This window comes from Peromyscus californicus, unplaced genomic scaffold (genome assembly GCF_007827085.1).
Source record: "Peromyscus californicus insignis strain IS unplaced genomic scaffold, ASM782708v3 Scaffold_4__1_contigs__length_199733344, whole genome shotgun sequence".
Lineage (NCBI taxonomy): Eukaryota > Metazoa > Chordata > Mammalia > Rodentia > Cricetidae > Peromyscus > Peromyscus californicus.
The window spans coordinates 198,015,584-198,037,592 of record NW_026294562.1 but is presented as its reverse complement, the minus strand read 5'-3'; the positions used below and the strand labels follow the sequence as shown (position 1 = coordinate 198,037,592).

At 38.3% G+C, this 22,009-nt stretch overlaps 1 protein-coding gene across 1 annotated transcript; it reads right to left on the bottom strand.

The window, feature by feature from the left end:
- Positions 1-1,084: 1,084 nt before the first annotated feature.
- Positions 1,085-17,131, bottom strand: Znf615 (zinc finger protein 615). Its single transcript, XM_052712522.1, has 5 exons — positions 16,957-17,131; positions 12,616-12,773; positions 10,934-11,060; positions 10,217-10,309; positions 1,085-4,270 (listed from the first exon to the last, which is right to left on the bottom strand). Exons 2-5 carry the CDS (start codon positions 12,628-12,630, stop codon positions 2,391-2,393), a joined length of 2,115 nt encoding a protein of 704 aa, XP_052568482.1. The 5' UTR covers positions 12,631-12,773; positions 16,957-17,131; the 3' UTR covers positions 1,085-2,390.
- Between the last annotated feature and the right edge of the window lie 4,878 nt (positions 17,132-22,009).

The window sequence follows — 22,009 nt, the reverse complement described above, 5'->3', positions numbered from 1 at the left end:
TTCTAATTTCTGGTAAACAGGGTTTATGGATAGTATAATATTTTTTGATGCAATTGCCTTGAATAAAATCTCAGCACTGTGGATACTCTGCATCCTTAGATCTTCTCAAATGCTTTAAGGGTTCCCAGCCTTCTGGTCTAAAAGTTTGCATTCCTGAAATTGAGCTCTCTTTCATGGACTAAGTTCCCCTATCCACAGCATTTTTGTTGTTTTGTTTTGTTTTTGTTTTCTCTTTTTTCATGTCTTTGGTTGGTTTTGGTGTCTTTCTGTTTGAGTTTGTGGGTTTTTTGAGAGAGAGAGAGAGAGAGAGAGATCATGAAGTTGAGAGCAGGCCTTGAGGGAGAAAAATATATGAACAAAGTATACTGTGTGAATAATTTAGAATTCAATAATAATAATAATAATAATAATAATAATAATCAACAACTAAGTTTGAAACCTGTAATAATGGAAGCAGTGGACTGTGTCTTCTAAGAAAGAACTTATGATCCTCTTGGCTCAACCTCTCAAGTAGGAGGGATTAAAGGCTTGTACCACTAGGCATGGTTCAAAAGAAAAATACATCTTTTTATCTTTTCTGGGAGAAAGTAATACTATACTTCAGACAAGAAATATTTATATAACACAAAAATCACAACTAATATGAGAATAAAAAGTGGTAAGTTGGACTTCATAATTGACATTTCTTACAAGGAAAAAATAAGCCATATGCAAGGGAAAATATTTGCAAATCACTGTTCAACAACTTGTCTATTCAGCATATGCAAAGTACACTGTAAATCCTATACTAAGACATACATATTCCAATTGAGAAATGGACAGATTGGAGTAAAGCAATTTGTGGAAAGTAGTTAGGCAGCAAACAAGCACTATCACACACATAGTATACTGATGGTAGTGAGTGAGTGCAAGACTGGATTGACTGGGATTTTCATGAATTGCTGTTGGGTAATGGAAATAGAACACATACTGGGGGAAAAGCTGCCAGTTTCACATAAAATTAAGCATACACTTACCACAGCCCACTAAACACACTCTTTGATAATTAGCTTTGAAAACAATGAGACTGCACAGAGGCTTTGAATCAAGAAAATTCATAACATTTTTATTTGTTGTAGTGAAAAACTTGAAATGCTAATGTCCTTCAGTGATTTACTTACAAATTGTGTAATAATTTCCCTTTCCCATATCTGAAAATGAACTATGATTACATATGCTCACTTTGTGAGTTTCTGAGAATTTGGGAACTTACTTTCATAAAAATCTGAGTCTAAATTTATCTCAGAAAAGGAATTTATTTCAAAATTATGTTTATTCTGACTGCCTAAACTTGATGCTAGCCACACACTGGTAAATAGGCCCCAGTATGTCACATCATTTTAAAATATTTTAAGCATTTTGGAATAAATTAGAATCAAAGATATACAAGTTAGTAAAATGATACATGCAAAGACCTCACTACACTGCAAATTTTCAAACTTACATCTCTGGTAGAAGAAACTGTTACTTAAAATTTTACCAAATTAAAGACAAGGCAAACAAAAAAGTCAAATAAGGTATCCTGCTCCCAAATGCACATTAGGTATATATTTAAATTTTTTTGTGTGTTTGTGAGTGTGTGTGTGTGCCCCTGGAGGCCAGAAGAGCATATCAGATCTTCTGAATCTTGAGTTTCAGGCGGTTATGAGCCTCCTGATTGGGGTGGAGGGGGGGTGGCACTGAACTTGGATTCACTGGAAGAACAGCAAGTGCTCTAAACCACTAAGCCATTTCTCTGCTCCATTATAGCCTAAAGATACACTACTTGTCATTTTTCTCAAGGTATCATTCCTTCATTAATATCTCCAATATTTTTCCTGTGTCATCCACATTAAATATGTTCATAAATGATGTTTCTTGTTGTTTTCAGCTACTAGGGATTGATTTATGACTTCTCCTACACACTGGCTAAATGCTTTACCACTATACTATATCTTCCAGTGATCCTAAGTACTGATGCAATATATTACTGCAAGCCCTGCTACAGGAAAGGATTGCTTTAGTGTGAATTCTAAATCAATGGAGGCATTAATTTACAAGCTAATACTTTCTTAAAATTATATTTTTGTCAATTGGTAGTTGCTCCAAATCTATGATTATTTGACAGTGCTGTTCTTACTACTGAAGGCTTTTCTAGTCTGTCACATTCATGTGTATTTTTCAACATATATTTTTTAAGATATATAATTTTTTGAAACTGCCCCTCAATACTATCTACATCAGTCATTGTATTATTCCTTTGACAGAAAAAATAGATCATTTATCTGTAAATACACCAATATAAATTCTACACACATTAATGTTTTTTGTAGATACTAATACTCAAGGACAAATAACAAGAGGATTGTTGACTAACTATGAATTCTCTTGTGCTTAACAAGGGTTGATAAGTGGGCAAAGGCTTTCCCACAATCACTACATCCATAAGGCCTCTCTCCTGTATGTTTTCTTTGATGAACATTGAGCCAAGACTTTGTAGTGAAGGCTTTCCCACACTCATTGCACTCATATGGTTTCTCTCCTGTGTGAATTCTCTGATGGGTAATGAGATCATTTTTGCGCAAGAAGCATTTTCCACATTCAGAACATGCAAAGGAAGTCTTTCCTGAGTGAAATCTCTGATGTACTATGAGCGGTGTCTTTTTCTCAAAGACTTTACCACATTCATTACATTTGTATGGCTTCTCCCCAATATGAGTTTGCTGATGTATACTTAGTGTACTTTTCATTGTGAAGCCCTTCCCACATTCATTGCAAATATATGGCTTTTCACCATTGTGAGCTCGCTGATGTGCAATGAGCATTTTTTTTTCACTTAAGCCTTTACCACATTCACCACATACATAGGGTTTCTCTCCTGTGTGAGTACGTTGATGCACATTGAGTTGACTCTTCTCAGGAAAGCCCTTTTCACATTTGTTGCATTTATATGGTTTTTCTCCTGTATGGGTCCGATGATGTATTATCAGCCGTATCTTTGTTGGGAATCCTTTTCCACATTCATTGCAGACATAAGGTTTCTCTCCTGTGTGAGTTCGCTGATGGACAATGAGGCGGTTCTTTAAAGCAAAGCCTTTTCCACACTCACTGCATATAAATGGTTTATCTCCAGTATGAGTTTGCTGATGTATCATAAGTTGTACCTTTGTTGGAAAGCCTTTTCCACATTCATTGCATACATAGGGTTTTTCTCCTGTGTGAATTCGCTGATGTACAACTAGGTGGCTTTTCAAGGCAAAGCTTTTTCCACACTCATTGCATGTGTATGGTTTCTCCCCAGTGTGAGTTCGCTGATGGGCAATCAGATCACTCTTCATGATAAACTTTTTTTGACAATAAGTACATATAAATGGTTTCTCTTCAGAATGTATTCGCTGATGTGTAATAAGACTATTCTTTAATGTGAAGCCTTTCCCACACTTACTGCATATGAAGGGTTTCTCACCAGTATGAGTTCTATGATGTCCAAGAAGACGTCTCTTCTCAATAAAGCCTTTTCCACATTCACTGCATACATAAGGTTTCTCTATTCTGTGAGTTTTCTGATGTGCTACAAGACTAAACTTCGTAGAGAAGGCTTTGCCACATTCATTGCATATATGCAATTTCTCTCCTGTATGAGTCAGCTGATGAGTATTAAGACTGTTCTTCAGTGTGAAGCCTTTCCCACATTTACTGCATATAAAGGGTTTCTCCCCAGTATGAATTCGATGATGAGCAACAAGACGCCTCTTCTCAATAAAGCCTTTTCCACATTCGCTACATATATAAGGTTTCTCTCCGGTATGAGTTTTCTGATGTGCAGTGAGACTGGACTTTGTAGAGAAGGCTTTCCCACATACATCACATCCATGGGGTTTCTCTCCTGTGTGAGTTCGTTGATGATAAACGAGTAGATATTTTCTAGAGAAAGCCTTTTTGCATTCAGTACATATATAATGCTTCTCTCCTGTAAGATTTTCCTGATGTGCATTAAGGGATTGGTCATTTCCACTTAGCTCAGCAGAGTTCTTTATATCACAGTTTCTGCTCTGGTTTTCAAAACTTAAATTTGAGTTCAAAGATTTTTCACAGAAGTCAAACCCACTGCAGTTTTGCTTTAATGGTGAATGATCTTTGCTCTGATTAAAAATATTTCTGAAATTTCTATGTTTGTAGCACTGTTCAATGCTTTTGTGAATGGTTCTATCTTTCAAGTGATGTTGCAGAGGATCACCAACTTCTCTGATTTCTAGGAAAGAAGAGAGTAGCATATAATTTCACCATCTTCCTTTAAAACAAAACTGTTTAAGAAATGCTTTGGTAAGCTGGAGAGATGGTTTAGAGGTTTGAAAACACATATAGCTCTTCCAGAGAATCTGAGTTCAGTCCCAAGCACCCAGGTCAAGAGGCTCACAACCATCTTTAACTGCAGTTTCAGGGGAACAGATACTATTTTCTGGCCTATTTGAGGACCTGCACTCATGAGCATATACCCACATACATACACACACACACACACACACACACACACACACACACACACACACACACACACAAATTTAAAAAAAAAGAAATCTCAATAAGTGGATTTTTAATGACAACTTTCTATTAATAAAAGAAACTGTTTTTGTGTGTGTGTGTGTATTTAGCTCTTGCACATTGGTAAAAGAATCATTTAAATATATAGAAAGATAAAAGAATTGATATACTTTTTAAAAACAACATATATAGATTCAGCTATTTTTTAAAGTTTTTAAAAACAGACAGATAGTCAAACACAAATATGATATGTGAGGCAGGAAATCTCATAACTTCACAGGACTTCAGATAATAAAACTCAGGGGCTAGAAATGTGCTTCAGTAGTGAGATACCTGCTACAAAATGAATGATCCCAGATCCTAGTCTCCCCATAGACAAAAAAAAAAGGAAAGGAAACAAAGTACTACATAAGATTACATTCAGAAACAAACAGAAAAGGGGAAAGGCGGCAGCATAGGCACAAGACCTATGTCATTCCAACACGCTGCATTTAGAATATGTTATTCCAATTGAAATGAACCAAGTGCTGTAGAAGGATTTCTAAATGGTCTTATTAAAAAAAAAAAAAAAACACGGAGCCAAATATAGGGGTGAAAGCCTTAGAAAGATCAGGGAAATAGGGAGAGCCACCAGCCAACCTTACCTCACCAACTCTGCAGCTTCCAAATGTGAGTGCTTCCTGTCTACCCAAGCCTTTATATGCCTTGCTTTTCTGCCCTCTCATTGGCTCTTAGCCCAGCTACCTCACTTCCTTTTCACTGCCTGTCTGTACAGACCTCCAGGTCTCTATGATTGGTACTGGGATTAAAGGCATGTGTCACCACACTTGGCTCTATTCCCTAGTATGGTCTTGAACACACAGAGACCTTGCCTGCTAAGTGATCAGATTAAGGGCATGTGCTGCCTGACTTTGTTTACTTAAAATGGCTGGCCTTTTCCAATTGATCTCCAGGCAAGCTTTATCTATCAAAGCACAAATCAAATATCACCACATTTCAGCACAAACAAATATCACCACAAAGTGCTACTGTGATCAGGTGCATACCTGGAGACCCAGGCAGATGAAACAACTTAGCATGACAAGTGAAAAATGTGAGGCTGCAAAGAATTTAAATGTTTTCATGACAAAGAAAAAGAAAGTAAAGATCTAAATTGTGAGTGTGTGTGTGTGTGTGTGTGTGTGTGTGTGTGTGTGTGTGTGTGTGTGTTTCTGTGGGTTGGGGTTTTGGGAAGTGATAATGATGGTCCCCAGAGACATGAAAATGCTCAACAAGTGCTTTCACTATTGACCCCTCAGTCTCAAATTGAGATGAAAAATTCTATAGTCAAATCTGAAACTAATCGCTGACATGGATCAATCTCTCCTACATTATTATAAGAAGGTCCAAGGTACACAATCAAGTACTGACTCATGGTTTATTCATCTTGGTTATTCTATTCCTACAAATTCCAAATAAACAGTTACTTTTGACTGGCTACTGGAAGATAAATTCAAGAATCTCTAGAGTTATTTGCTTGATATGTCTTTCTCCATCAAAGGCCTTTGGATATATAAAATCTTTATTTGTAGTAGAGCTGTGTTTGTGTATGCCAGAAGGTTTGTTCCACAATGTGTCACTTTTACTATGAGGGGTGTATCAGTTATTTTTCTGTTGCTGTGATAAAATACCATCACCAAAACCAACTTATAAAAAAATATTTTATTTTCCCTACAGTTCCAAAAGCCAAGGCAGGAAGGTATTGCAGGAGTATGATAAGAAATGACATCTCAATGTCATACCATAAGCAGAAAGAGTAAAGTGGAAGTGGAGCAAGGCTATAAACCTTCAAGGCCTGAACCCACTGACATAGATTTTCCAACAAGGTTTGACCACCTGAAGGTTCCATAACCTTCCCATGCATTGCCACCAAATTCATGTGCCTATGGTGACAATTCTCCTTCAAACCTCTACGGGAGGATTAGAGACATCTTGTTTTGGAGAGCTTCCCATGCTGGCAACACTCCAGATGCATTGTCAAAAATTATTGCAGGTTGAGGGGCATAGTGCTGTACACCTCAGCACCTGGGAGGCAGAAGCAGGTTCATCCCTGTGAGTTTTAGGCTGTTCTGAACTACCAAACAAGTCCCATGCCAATGAGGGCCATACAGTAAGACCTTTTCTCAAAGCAAATGGAAAGACTACTACTGGCCTTATTCTGCATTATTTGTGCAACTAGGTTAATAAAAAAAATAACTGAGAGCTTTTACCAAAATTCTCTTAAATATTAAATATATGCATCATCCCATATTGAGGTTATTTCAATTTGATTTTTGTCATTGTTGCCACCATTCCTTACAGTACTGTACTGAGGACTCAGCCCAGACAGGATCTTATACATCCTAAGCAAGTGCTCTGTGACTGACAGGACAACGTGGGTAGACATTAGTTTTATTCCTAATGATTTTGATTTGCACCAATTTACGGCCATAAATTGTAACCATGAATAAAAGAGCTTCCTTCCCCTCCTCACTAATGTCTATTTTCTTCAGAAAATTATCTTACTATGTCATTTGTGTCTACGCAGGCACAAATGCACATGTACCATAATAAACCAATTTTAATTAAAAATATAAGGCTAAAGAAAAAGGAAAAATTCATGTTCAAAGTAGTGATATACCGTTCCTCTACTGAAAACTCCCCATCTCTTTCCAAATTTACTTGGAATAACATCAGGCCTTGAATATGCAACCTATGGGTCAGGCTTTCTGGCTATTACCTCATACTACACATATCAGTAGTCACTTTTATTTTGCTTACTATAATCAAGCCAAAAATACTTTCTAGAGGTTTCTCAGACATCCTCCAAATGAATTTGCCTTTGTGTCACACAGTGGAACTACCCATTTTAATTGTCAACTTGTTGAGAGGCAGTTTATCAAGGATTCATTCCAGCCCTAAACACACCCCATCGAATCTCAAACCTATTGTTTCTGATGCTTTAATTTCATAGTACATTTTAGCATAAGACATTATTTGTACATTTATTTTTGTAGTTGTCACCACTGAAACTGAAGGCAATATAAAGAGTACACTAAGGAATTTTTTTCTTTTGTGCATTATGTTGTTTAAATATATCATTATATGACAAGTTTTAAGGCAATATATTGAGGCAATAATGCTTATGGAACACAGTAACCTGTGTATGTGAGAAAAAAACAAGACTTTCATGAAAAAGATAATGCCATACTACAGATATCACTGATAAAAAGCCAACAATCTCATGACAGGGAATACAATGACCTAGGAAAGGTGCCACCAGAATACAATTGGAAAACACTGAATCACCTGAAACTGTAACTAAAGAAACTTCCATTAATCATAGAATCAAAAGGAAAAAAAAGGGGGGTGGGGCTGAAAAGGTTGCTCCATGCTTAAGAACACTTGTACCATTTACAGAGGACCTGGTTTCAGGTCTCAGAACGCACATGGCAGCTAACCACCACCTGTAAATTCATTCCCAAGGGATCTGATATCTTCTTCCATGTCTTGCAGGTACCAGACAATTACATGGTGCACATATACACATGTAGGCAAAACACTCATACACAGAAAATAAAAACAAGTTAAAAAAAAAAAAGCTCGTTGGAAATATGTATTTTTTGTGCACTGAAAATGTTTCACAATTATGTACAATTTAGTGATAATTATACAAGTAGGTTATCATACTAGAAACAGTCAAATGAACTGCATGTGTTAAATGAGTGACTCATATGTCATATGGACCTAAAGAACGTTGTGAAAAGAAAATTGATTTGCAAAAAAAGAAAGAAACTTTTAATGAAGTGAGGAGAGAAGCAACATCTAAGATAAACCATAAAAATGTTGAAAATTGGCAAAATTATGAAGAAAGTAAATTTTGGCAGAAGTGTAACTTCTGACCTGTTGTATACTGGAAATGCAAGAGATCATTAATCTTCCCTAATTAACAGAAAAATGTAGAGAACTTTAAAAAGTGAGTTCAGAACAGATTACAGTGGTGCACTCCTGTAATCCCTGCACTGTTGACTCAAACAAACTGAGTTTGACAGCGGGCGATGGTGGTGCACGCCTTTAATCCCAGCACTCGGGAGGCAGAGCCAGCTGGAGCTCTGTGAGTTCGAGGCCAGCCTGGTCTCCAAAGCGAGTTCCAGGAAAGGAGCAAAGCTACACAGAGAAACCTTGTCTTGAAAAAAAAAAAAAGAAAAGAAAAAGAAAAAAGAAAAAAGAAACTGAGTTTGAGGCAAGCCTGAGCTACATAGGGACCTTGCCAAACAAACAAACAAACAATCAGACAAACAAACAAAAAGAGATGAAGAAAGCTCAGCATCTAAGGCATATTCAAGGTAATTTCAGAGCAGATAAGTTTTAAGATGTATAGTACTAGAACATAAATTTAAACAGGGATACTCAAAGCAGGTGTGGGAAATACCTAAGGTAATGCCACCCTGTTCTGACTCCATTTTGTGTTTGCTTAGATAGTTCTCAGCCTTCTAGACCCTCCCCCCAACAGTCACTTACCTTTGCAACACATTTGAGATCTACATTGCTTTGACCCTGGTCCTGGTGTAGTAGCCAAAATAATTGACAAGTTATATCTAAAATAACTACTACGCTCTGCCAGGAACGAACATTTCAAGATTACTATGATCCTCATCTAACTTTGATGTATCTTTGTGGTTTCTGCCTTTAAAACCTCCGTCTCCCTGAATGTGGGCACGAAGAGACTTTTTAGAGACTCAAGCCAGCTCTTGTTCTGGCCATCCACGAAAAGGACTTAAAACTGTTAACTGGCTTAATCAGCATGGTTGTCCACAACTATCTCATTTGGATCATTACTGGGTGGCACGTTAAGTAGTTCCAACTACTCTTGAGGCTGAGGTGGGAAGATTCCCTAAGACCATGAGTTCACAACCAGCCTGGCTACATAGTGAGATCTCCTCATGTCAAAAGACATACATAAAACAAGGCTAATCAAAAGTATTTTCCTTGGTGAAAAGATGATTCTCATTCCTTATGTACAAAATTAGAAGTTATGAGACAGCTGCCCAAATAATGAATAAAATACACAGAAGAAAAGTATAAATTGGATTTTAAGGAAGATGTCAACTAGGAAGTGTTTTCCAGAGAACAGGAAGAGGCTAACTGGGAGAACGAAAATGAAGGGGATTCTTAAGAGTTGATAGAAATGAGGGGGAAAGGGGAGGAGGAGGAAAAGCATAGATTCTCAGCTTAAAAAGAGCTGGCAAGATGGCTCCATGGGTACAGTGGTTGTTTTTCTGTTGTGGCGGTAAAATACCATGGTCTGAAAAGACTTATAAGAAGAAAGTTTATTTGGGATTAAGGTTGAGAGGCATAGGAATCCATGATAACAGGAAAGCATGGTAGCAAGCAATAAGCGTAATGGCCAGAGCCAGACACTAAGAGTTCACATCCTCAAACAGAAGCTTTCAGCTCTCAAAGCCTGACCCCAGTGACATAGTTCCCTCAGCAGTATTTTCCCCAACAGTGACTATGTTTGAGATATCTATGTTTTGTGTCCTCAGACCAGCACAGAGGCTGGTTCTGTGTCTTCAGATCACACATAGTTATTGCCCCACAGTGTATGCAGAAAATGATTCTGCTGGCTCTCACTCACCTGGACATATTAGATTGTGGATTTCATCTTCTATTGTCCATGGTACTCCTGGGTCTAACTGGGAGCATACATCTGATTTTCTGGCTAGATACCCTGTTCACGGAAAATGACAGAAGACTATGATGAATCAAAATGGGTTTGTATTGTGGTTCGAATCTGAAATACCCTACATTGTCTCATGATTTGAATACTGGATCCTGGGCTGATTGTAGTGTTTGGGAAGGGTCGATAGAACTTTTAGGAGGTAGAACTTCAGTGAAGAAAGTGGGCCACTGGAGGGTATCATTGAGGCTTTATAATCTGTCACCACTTCCTGTGTGGCCTTCTCATCCTGAGTGTGGATGTAAGGTGACCAGGTAGCTTCCAAATCCTATCCAATCCCTTCACTGCCTGCTGCCATGCCTTCCTCACTAAAGTGGACTGCAACTCTCTGGAATTGAAAGTCAAAATAAACTCTTTCTCCTTTATGTTGTTTTTAATCACAGAAAGAGAAAAAGAAATAACACAGCTTGGGTATGTCAAAAATACATGTTATGTTTTAGAGATTAAACAGAATTTCCAACCGTAACTTCAGACTTCTCTTGCACAAGAGTAGAGTCTGTCCTCCGTCATGAGTATAAAAAGATCTGAAAATCTATAATTGAGAGTTTAAAAGCTGAGAATAGGAAAAGCTATTGACTGGGTGTCCTCCAAATACCACAAGATAGCCATCCTCACCCATTGACACCAGGCTCTTGCAGGTCTCCAGCATCACATCCCAGTACAGGTCCTTCTGAGCATGGCTCAGGAGCTGCCACTCCTCCCAGGAGAATACCACGGCCACATCGTCCAAGGTCAGGGATTCCTGTAACAACATCACCCTCTTAATGAAGGGATATTCCTTCGGTGATGTGGGAAGAATTTAAAGGAAGATATGTGGTTGTTCTCTTAATAGAGAAGAAGAATCTTAATAATGTATTCTCAAATGATATGGAGACTTATTCAACAAAGTTGAAACTTCATAAAAGTTTCTGTAATAACTGCCATGACATCTCTTACCAATGTAGGAACATCTGCTCTATGTGTGTATATGTACACATGTGAACACCTATTTGCCAATACCAAAGTATATGGTGCTTCTAAGTAGATGAATAATAAAGATTTTTTGGAGTGCTTACTTTTGGTTTGGTTTGGTTTGATTTTTATAGTGCTAGGGTTTTTCAGTGAATCCCAAACAATTCAGACACTCTTTTATTTTTGATGGTTACTTTCTATTGTTGTTGTTGGTTGGTTTGGTTTGGTGATCTCATTATGTAGCCCAGGCTGGCTTTGAACTCCCAATCCTTACAACTCAGTCTCCAGAGTATTGGGAATATAGGTATATACCACAACTTAGCTGCTGAATGATACAGATTTTTAAAGTGTACCATGATCTTCTGTGCCAATGGTAGCAACACAGGACAGTGCATACTCTATCACTAATATATTACAATAAAAGGAACTAAAGGCATAAAGCAAACAGTACTACATGATTAAGCAAAACTTATTCTTAAGAGTACATGACACATGTACATAATCAAAAACATACGTGCATATGTGCAAAATTAAACAAGTCATAATAAAGAAATAACTGTAGGAAAACTGTCTTTGCCTTCATGAGAAGACTGACGTCATAAACACCCAAAGCACTAACCCAAAGAGCCATGAAAGACCTATGTGAGCCTCAAAACCAGCTGCCACAAAATATTAACAGCTCTTGAGGAGGTGGCTGCTCTGTCACGGGTCATGTAACTACTCATGATTCTTTTTCATGGCTGTCACAGACATCAGATTTAAACTGACAACTAGTGGAACCCAGAGACCTGAAGAGTTAGAGATTGTTACAGAATGCTCTTCTCTGAGCATTACCTGTGATTGTTACTATCACAAAATTGGAGCAGGAGTGGTGATATGCAGGAGAGCCTCACAAGAGAGTGAAGTGGCAGGGGGGTCTCCATATGTGTAGCTTGTGAGAGGTTGTTACCCATGCTTTGGGTGGGGCTTTTTTGTGCTTTTAGGTCACCCACAATGCTCACAAATAACCCCTTATACACGTTCCCATACATAAGCCTGACAAGCTCATTGGTTCATCACATAGGACTGAATGGAAAGTTATCTTTGGTTAGTCACTGGTGCCTGTCTTGGATGAACTGATAATTGTCTACATTCTTCAGGAAAACTAATGCAACACATATCACATCCAACATGAACCACATAGTCTGGAATCCTATGAACATTATATCTCTGATCCTACTTAGCTCAGATTTCTCTAGATAGGACTACTTACAATTTGTACTTTTATGTTTTCCTAAATGGATTTTGATATGCCTCTACAAATCTTTTGGAGAACAAAGAAAAGAATAAGATAAGTCTCAAGTCACCTGGGCCTGCATCATTTTCTTTTGACTTTAGAAGTTAGCCATTGACTGGAGTGCTCTGTCTTTGTCGCTTCTGGATCAGCGTAAACTAGCCAAGTGTATCCGAAGAATCTCCTTGTCTTTGCTTCACTTGATTTCTCTTGTTCCTGGTCATATGGCACCTGTGGGATATAGAACAAATTACCCTGAGCAGAACATTCTCATCATGTCTGGATGATATCATGTTGCTACACATTTACCTTAAATTAAGCATTAAAAATCTACTTAGTGCTCCAAAGGTTCTGACATATGGCTTAATAAACCATCAATCCTGAACAAGTCCCTTCCTCCTGTAAAATGTCAGTAGTGAGACTATCATATATGATAGACACTCGTGTATGAAAATGGATATGAGAAAGAAACAGTACATGCTTCCCCAGTTGAAGGGTGATGCTTAGGCTTATCAATTTTGAGAAAGAGAATATACCAAATGTACGTTTTTTTAAAAGTTTATTATTTTACTTCTTCAAGTTTTCCTAGAATCTGGGGAGATAGCTCAAGGGGAAAACTGCTTGTCCTGCCAGCATGGGGACTCATGTTTGAATCCCATGAACTCATGTAGTGCGTGTCTGTAATCGCAGCGCTCCTATAGCAAGAAGGGAGGGGAAAAGAAAAGAGGAAAATCTGGGGAGAAGCCTGTAGTCCAGCTAACCCGTTCAATCAGCAGGACAACAAAGAATCCCTGTCTCAAGCAGCACATGAGAATGAACACACATGAACAGGAACACATATACACAACCCATTTAAAAGTTTGCTTGTTCTATTTTTACATTCTAAGACTCATGAGTAATTTCAGATCATAAGGAGCAAAGAAATACCATCATATTTAGTTTCTCATTACCATCTACATACTGATAAACTGTAAAGCATATATATATAAATTTATAAATAACATGCTGTAAAAATAACTTTAAGGAATCTAACTCAATAAAGACATGTGTGGGTGGCTGGGGGGAGAACCAGAGAGAATTCTTTATCAATAAACCTCTAAGAAAATATTTTCCTTTAGCAACGGGAAAGGGCCTCAGATGTAAGCAGAGAAGAAAGGAATAAAAAGGAACAAAATTGGCAAGAAGTTAAATCAAAAATAGTCATAATTGGGCACTGTACTGTAGCACGAATCTTAAAGGTACTTATTAATAAAATCAAACCTGAGGCCAGTTATTGGGGTGAATGCTGGAAAATCAGAGAAGCAGAACAAGCCACAGCCACCTCACCTTGCCAATTCCTCAGCTGATCCTGTTTCCTCAGACTGGCTGCCTGAGTCCTCATCCAGAATGAATCTCAGCTGAACTGCTGCTCAAAAGCCTGAAAGCTTAACCAGCCAAATGCTTCTAGTTCCTGGTCCTCAGGCCTTATATATCTTTCTGCTTTCTGCCATCACTCCCTGGGATTAAAGGCTCACTTTTTGCGATTAAAGGCATGTGTCACCATGCCTGGCTGTTTCCAATGTGTCCTTGAACTCACAGAGATCCAGAGGGATTTCTGACTCTGGAATGCTAGGATTAAAGGCGTGTGCTACCACTGCCTATCCTCTATGTTTAATATTGTGGCTGTCCTATTCTCTGACCCCAGATAAGTTTATTAGCATGGACAATACTTTGGGGAACACAAATACCACCACACTGTACTTTGCTTTTCTGTTGTATGATAAAACATTGACCAAAAACAACTTGGGAAAGGAAAGGGTTCAGTTTACCTTCTATATAGCCCATTATCAAGGGAAGCCAGGGTAAGAATTCTTGGCAGGAGCTTAGATCAGAAACCTGAGGAATGCTGCTTACTGGCTTGCTCAGCTACCATTCTTACATTTATATAGCCCAGGCCCACCTGCCCAGGATGGCATACACACAGTTAGCTCAGTCCTTCTACATCAACTAGCACTTTAGAAAATGTCCCACAGACATGACCACAGGTCCATTCAGTGGAGATGATTGTCCAACAGAGGTTCCATCTTCCCAAATAAGTCAATTTGAAGCTCACTGTGACACTTAAGTTACGATATCTCAGAGGTTTTATTATGCAAAGAGTAAAATATACTGTAATAACATATTAATGGAGGAGGATGGTGCATGAAATAGTATACTAATGGAGCTGGAGGGATGGCTCAGTGTTTAAGAAGACGTGTTCAGTTCCCAGCACCCACATGGCAGCTAACAACAACCATCTGTAATTCCAGTTACAGGGCATCTGACACCCTCTTCTGGCCTGCACAGGCATCAAGCACTGAGGTACACAAACATATATGTAAGCAAAACATCTATACACATAAAGAATGTACCAAGGCATCTACATAGTGACAGAAGAGTATAAAAATACGAATCATCATAACAAGGGCAAATTTATCTATTATTAGTAATCTCTGGTATAAGCAATAACATTAACATTTTTTGAGAATTTCGTATGTTGATAAATGATTAAAATGTATGTATGTGTGTGTGTGTGTGTGTGTGTGTGTGTGTGTGTGTGTGTGTGTGCATGTGTGTTCAAAAAGGTTCATGGTTTCTGGGGCAGATGGTCAACTCTACTATTATAGTTCAAAAACAACTATATATATACCAGTATTTTACTTCATATCCATAAACTGAGTAGTGGGAGGCTGAGAGGCAGGAGGATCACAGGTTTGAGGCCAGTTTAGACTATATGTTAAAAAAAAAATCTATCTCAAGTAAGGGAACATGGGAGAGAAAGAAGGAAGGGAGAGAGGCAGAGAAGTGAGGAGGAGCGAAGAAAGAGAAAGTTTCATACCTAACCACCATACAGTATATACAGGTAGAGAGTCAGTTAAAGAACAAAAGACTTGGGGGTAGTTAGATCAGTGGGATAAGACCACTTGCCACCAAGCTTGATGACGTAAGTTCAGTCCCCAAGACACACATATTGGAAGCAGAGAACTAATCACAAAAGATGCCCTCTGACCTTTACAAGTGGTCCTGGGCACACATACACATTTTAAAGATTATTTAACTTTATAAAAGAATAGAACATTTCCTGGGAATTAATTAACATTCTATTGAAAAAAGTCAATACAGTTATCCAGCAATAGAAGGAGATGGGATAGGGGACAAGAGGGGAATTTGAAGAGGGGAGCAGTGGATGGTCAGTATCTATTGTATAACAGTATGTAACTTTAAAAGAATAAAGGATGCTATTTTAAGAAACAGGTTTCCCTTCTGGCTGAGTGTCACACAGCTTTAATCCCAGCACTTGGGAGACAGAAACAGGCAGATCCCTTTGAGTTCGAGGCCAGTCTGGTCTACAGAGCGAGATCCAAGGCAGGCACCAAAAATACACAAAATCTCAAAAAAACCAAACAAAAAGAAAAGAAAAAGGAAAGAAGGAAGGAAGGAAGGGAGGAAGGAAGGAAGGAAGGAAGGAAGGAAGGAAGGAAGGAAGGAAGGAAGGAAGGAGTTTCCCTAATAACTTAAAAGTGCATTTCTAAGAACTGCTCAAAATGAAATATTGGCCACAGTGTGCTATCCACTGGGACTGGAAAATAACGCATCAGGATAAAAGTAAATGTTTTAGGCTGAAGCTGAAAAGCAAACCTACTGCTGAGGTAGGTAAATACATGGTAAAATGTTCATAAACACTTATCTCTAAATACACATTCTAGGTCTCTCCACGTGCATACAATACAGGGAGTATAAATTCACTCATGTCACCAGTTCAAACATTTTAAAAAATTTTGCACTTATTTCATGAAATAAACTGGGAAAGGAAATTATTTTTACAAAACTCATCTAAACTATGACTGCTGGTGATATAACACAAGTTTAATTGAAGTACTCTAAAACATGACAAAGGTTACTAAGCAACAGAATATACCAGCACAGAGATTACTTGTATCTTTGTTTCAGAAAACAAAGGAACAAGATGTGGTGGGGGGTAAGCCTTTAATCCCAGCACTCAGGGAGCTCTATGCCAATTTGGTTTATAGGGCTAATTCCAAAACTTGGTACTCCACAGTTGCCACCCACATGCACTCCAGCACCAGACCCCAGCTCCACAGAAATGGATTCCAAAGCCTGCACCAGACACAGCTGTACAACCTTCAAAACAGTTCCTTTGAAGCTTAAGCAGAAGACAAAGCCCGAACCCTGTATCGCCTTGGCCGACATTCACCAGCTCTCAATCTCTAGATCCTACATAGGGAGAAGCCTAGATGCCAAAATTGAGCTCAGCATTCACTGCTTGGTCTCCAGAGACCTTAAACTACAGTCCCTACATGCACAAGGACTAATGCCAAAGGTACCTCATTACGGATTCCTCAAACTCCCAACAAAAGAGCATCATCTCAAATACCTTTGCATGGAATTGCACTCGCATAACAAAAGGGCACTCTGGCCACTCCGCCACTCCAGTAAGCTCCGCCACTCCCGTGCAGTCGAAGAGCAAGTCATATAGACCGGTTTTACAGAATAAAACGGCAGGTTGCCAATACTTGCAGAACGACCCTCTCTGGCGGCCTCAATGCTCACCCACCCCTGTGTGATACGGTGGCCGAGGAGGGCCAAAAAGTTTCCAGCGTTTGCGAAGACGAAAGATGGCTGCGCCCTGCTTTGTATCTGTCTTTGTGCATCTGACGTACGGAGAGAGAGAAGTCTTATCGAGAGAGTGTCTCAGAACGACTAGGAAAATGACAGTCACGTCAATGTATGATAAAAATGTGTGCCAGCTCGGGCATCACCAAACACAAACGACTTAACGTAAACTCCTTGAGAAAGTGGAGTCGGAAAGAAGACTCCGACAAGGCCACGGCGGCGCCATATTAGAGGAAGCTGAAGTGTCCGTACTGGACAGAATGTGCATCCGGAGAAAGGTTCTCCTGAAAGATTCTGTGTAGTAAGTAGCTTGAAGCAACTTGTGAAAACAGAGCAGAACGCTGCTTGCAGACGTTCTGAGCACACACTTTAGGTTCAAACATGTAGATGGCTTTCACCTCTCAAGGGCATCTGACGCCCTCTTCTGACCATTGCAAGTTCCTACACCAATGTGATGTAAATTTATGCATTAAGGCACACACACACACACACACACACACACACACACACACACACACACACACACACAAATTCATTGTATATATTATATAAATTGTATAAATATAGTTCAAGCTATATATGAATTATATTATATAAATATAATTCAAGTCCTTTTCTGCTCTGTTTTCACAAGTTGCTTTAAACTATTCACCACACAGTTTCCACTTTGCAAGAGCGTGTGTGTGTGTGTGTGTGTGTGTGTGTGTACATATATGATAGATATATATATATATATATATATATATATATATATATATATATATAATTCATATACAACAATAGAGATAAGGAAAATTTATATGATGCTAAACTTAAAAAAGGGGGGGGGCGTTGTTTCTGGGTACCTTTGGCCTCATAGGAATTCCTAAGTCTATTCATGGGAAAAGCACAATCTCACTTCCACTATCAGGGTAGTTAGATTGCAGTGGAAATCAGGGGGCCCTGGGAAATTTCTTTACAACATTTGAGCAGATGTATAATAACGCATTTTTCAGCAATTACTGAACTCATGTAACCTGGGTTTTACTTCACCAGTCAGTGAAGAGACCCAAGATCCCATTGAACATGTGTCGGAGTATATGCTTCACCCATTATTTTACTTGATTGATGAAAGTGATTGTATTAGGGTTCTCTATAGGAACAAAAAGACAGGATAAATATATATTAAAAATGTCTATTTTCACACTGAAAGGGATGAGAATCTGGCATTTAAGAAAGAGGATTTCTGGAGAGTTCCTGGTCTCCAGTCTTTTTAAACCAAGGAGAAAATAGTTACTGAAATCAGTCAGTGCAGCAGCGATGGAATAGATGAACTTGCCAGCAAAAGTAAAGGCAGGTTGGCCAAAATCCTAATCTGTTTTCTTAGGAAAAGCTGTTTTTTTTATTTGGGCTGCCACTGGAAGGTGCCATCTACATAGGATAAGTCTTTCATTCCAAGTAACCAGATCAAGAAAGTCCCTTATGGGTGTTCCCAGCAGATTGTATTTTAGTTGATTCCAAACCCATCTAACTTTTCAAACCAAAATTAACTGTCACAAGCCCACCAACTTGTCCAATTTCAAAGGCCCACACTGAATTAAATGCATATTCTCCAAATTTTAGCTTCCCAAAATAGTGTCACCAGGTGTGGATAAAATATTCAACACATGGCCCTATGTGGGACATTTCAGATTCAAATTATAACAGTTACTTTATTGTTAGGGATTTAATTCTATCCCTCCCCCATCCATCTATCATAGCCCAACACTATATAAAACCATAACCATTATTGTAGATAGAGCCTTTTAAAGGGCAAAAAGTTAAAATTAGACATGCCCCCACTAATTCATGTGTTGAATGCTTGTTTTGTAGTTGGCAGTGCTATGGAAAGTTCTGGAAATTCTGAGATGTAGGCTTTGTTGGGGAACATTAAGTCACTAAGGGCATACCTTGGAAGATTATACTAGTTATCACTAACATCTTGTTTCCTGACCTTGATGTAGTAAAGATGTTTCTCTAGTACCACCATCCTATTGGCCAAGCAGGTGGGAAAGGAAACCATGTGTGAAGGGACACTAGCCCACTTGAGCTCTGGTAGGCCTTGCCCTTCTCCCTCCTTCCCTCTTCCTTGCTAAAATCCATTATATTATACTTCTAAAGCTAGCTACCAAAGTCTATTCCCTGTATTGGCCACTTCCTCCTCCTGAGGCTGACTACAAAGGTCCAGCTATGGACGTGTTGAAGACCAGCAATCGGAAGTCCCTTTGGTTCACCTAATTAATTTGCACAAATAAAATTAAACACCTTATCCTAACACAGGATCTCCCCCTTTACGTTTATAAATCACCAGTTACCTATGGGCCACGTCTGAGTCCCCTCTATCCTTTTTTTCTGCATAAAAAAATCACAACTGCAAGGTCATTTGCTGCTGTTTTCTGACTGAGTCAGAAAGCAGCCACTTTAACTTTTCTTCCCCATTTAATGAAGAATCTTTGTGTGAAAACAGGTGTTTGGGTGTGATTTGTGCCTTACCTGGGGTCCTGGAGAGAGCCCCTGCTGTTTGGAAATCTCCTTCAATCTGTTCATATGACTTCCTCATATGAAACAATGAGCCAAAATATGTTTTTCTTTTCCAAATTAATTTTGTCACAGTTAAGAGAAAACTAATAAATAACCTTGGAAACACTAATGTCAAATAGATTCATTCATTCATTCATGTACAGTGTACAAGACTCTAGTTCTTTAAATACAGGGTTGCAGAACCCTTATCATAGTCAATTTTAGAACATTCTCATCACCTCAGAAAGAAACCCTATATCCATTATTACTGTCTACCTATTTCCTGCATTGTGTCTTTCTTCCCAGGCTTTTAAGCAATCACTAATCTTCCTACAAATACTTTGTCTTTCTGTACATTTTATATTAATAAAAATACAGTCTTTGCTGAGTTTCATTTAGTATTAGATTAGATTTTCTCTTGAGTGTATGCCTGAAATTTGAGGTCATACGCCAGTCCTATGCTCAGTGTTGAGAAATTGCCCAGGTATTTTCCCTAGGTTCCACAACACCTTAAATTCCCATTCTCTAGACCAAATGGATGTTCTCCAATTCAATTACAGTTTTTCTCTCAGTGCAGCCACCACAACTTAACATGCTCCCTCCTATGTGAATGCTTTATTTTGGCTGGCCACCACAGTTTTCATATCCATGTGTCTAAACAGTTATAAATTAGGAGTTCCTATCACTCTTCTTCACATGCAATAATTTGTGAGCATGAATGGCTTAAAAACTAAAGAAAAGATACTTATTTATTTATAAAGTATTAAATGAATAGCCAGAACAATGGCAATATGAGGGGGGAAATTTGAATGTATCAGAAGCTCAGCAGCCTCTTTGTGGTTTTAGGGGTATGGGATTCTCACAGACCAAAGATATTTTCACCACCTGGTAGCTCCAGTCTGAATGCCACTGTTCTGTTGTTCAGTCTTCAGATGTCCACTGAAAATTCTACCCTAAAATGATTTGATGACCTTGAGGCAGTGATGGAGCTAGATCTGAGGAGGTGTGCTGGCTTTACAAGGAAGACATGAAGGCCTGTATACTCCGTACACCAAGCTCATCTTCTGCATCCTGCTGCAGACCACTGTTAAGAAAGCTAAAAATTAGCCGGGTGGTGGTGGCGCACGCCTTTAATCCCAGCACTCGGGAGGCAGAGCCAGGCGGATCTCTGTGAGTTCGAGGCCAGTCTGGGCTACCAAGTGAGTTCCAGCAGAGGCGCAAAGCTACACAGAGAAACCCTGTCTCGAAAAACAACAAAAAAAAAAAAAAAAAGAAAAGAAAGCTAAAAATTGTTATAGGTATATATGTACATACATATGTAAATATAAAATCTCTTTTGGAAGGAAGTCCTTATCAAAATCTATTTATGAAATAAGATTTATGAAATATTTGATATAAAGGTTTATAAAATATTTAATATTTCCAAAGATATTTTAATGCATTTTAAAATGCTTAGAGAACTCAAATTTAGGCATAACATATATATATAAAACCTTACCATATTACCATATGATCAAAATATTGAAATTTGAATCTGCATGTTCATTTTAATTGGGCATGTCAAAGAAAATAATTTTATCACATGAGAAAAAATGAATTTAGAAAGAGAACTGAAGTGGCTACAGTAGGTTAAAATCTTTGACACAAGGAACATACAAAAACAACCAAAAATACACTAAAACAATTATCATAGACACATGACACAATTACATGAAATTAGGTGTACCCAGTATAGAAAAAAGGAACAAAGATTTTCTGTTTCTTTAAGATGCATGTGAGAAAGGCTTAGTAACATGAAAGATCAAAAGGTGAATTTTATCAGACTTTTTTTTTCTCTCTCTTTCTCTTTCTTCCAATAGCTGAGGGGGAAGTTTATGTTTTATTTTGTTGTATTGTGTTGTTGTTGTTGTTGTTTTTTCTTTTAAATTGTGTCCAGTCTCCTTTCTAGCAGATTAGTTTGAGGTCACAACTTCTTCCAAATCAGGTCAGGCCATCTATCTTTCCATAACAAACCAATTAAAAGAGCCAAATTTAATGTTGAAAGCAGAAAAAAATGTATTTAATGTGTTACATTGGGAAGAGTAGGCAATGCAATCCAGCAAACCCCTCAAGTCTATCATTAGGGTCCTGACATAAGATAAAAGTTTAAATAGAGTGTCAAGGGTACTCACATCTAAGCAGTCTTGGTCAAAGTGCAGTTATTCTCACCATTGACTCATAGTTATCTGGGTTTTAGTCTCTCATATCCAGTAAGGTGGTTTGACAAGTTGCTAAGA

Bases quoted from the DNA above. Each gene is read 5' to 3' on its own strand.
- Znf615 (XM_052712522.1), bottom strand. The intron at 10,310-10,933 runs GTGAGGATGGCT...TTCCGTGAACAG, and splicing joins CAAGAGCCTGGTGTCAATGG to GGTATCTAGCCAGAAAATCA. The intron at 4,271-10,216 runs GTGAGTGAGAGC...CTTCTTTCCTAG, and splicing joins CCACAATCTAATATGTCCAG to AAATCAGAGAAGTTGGTGAT.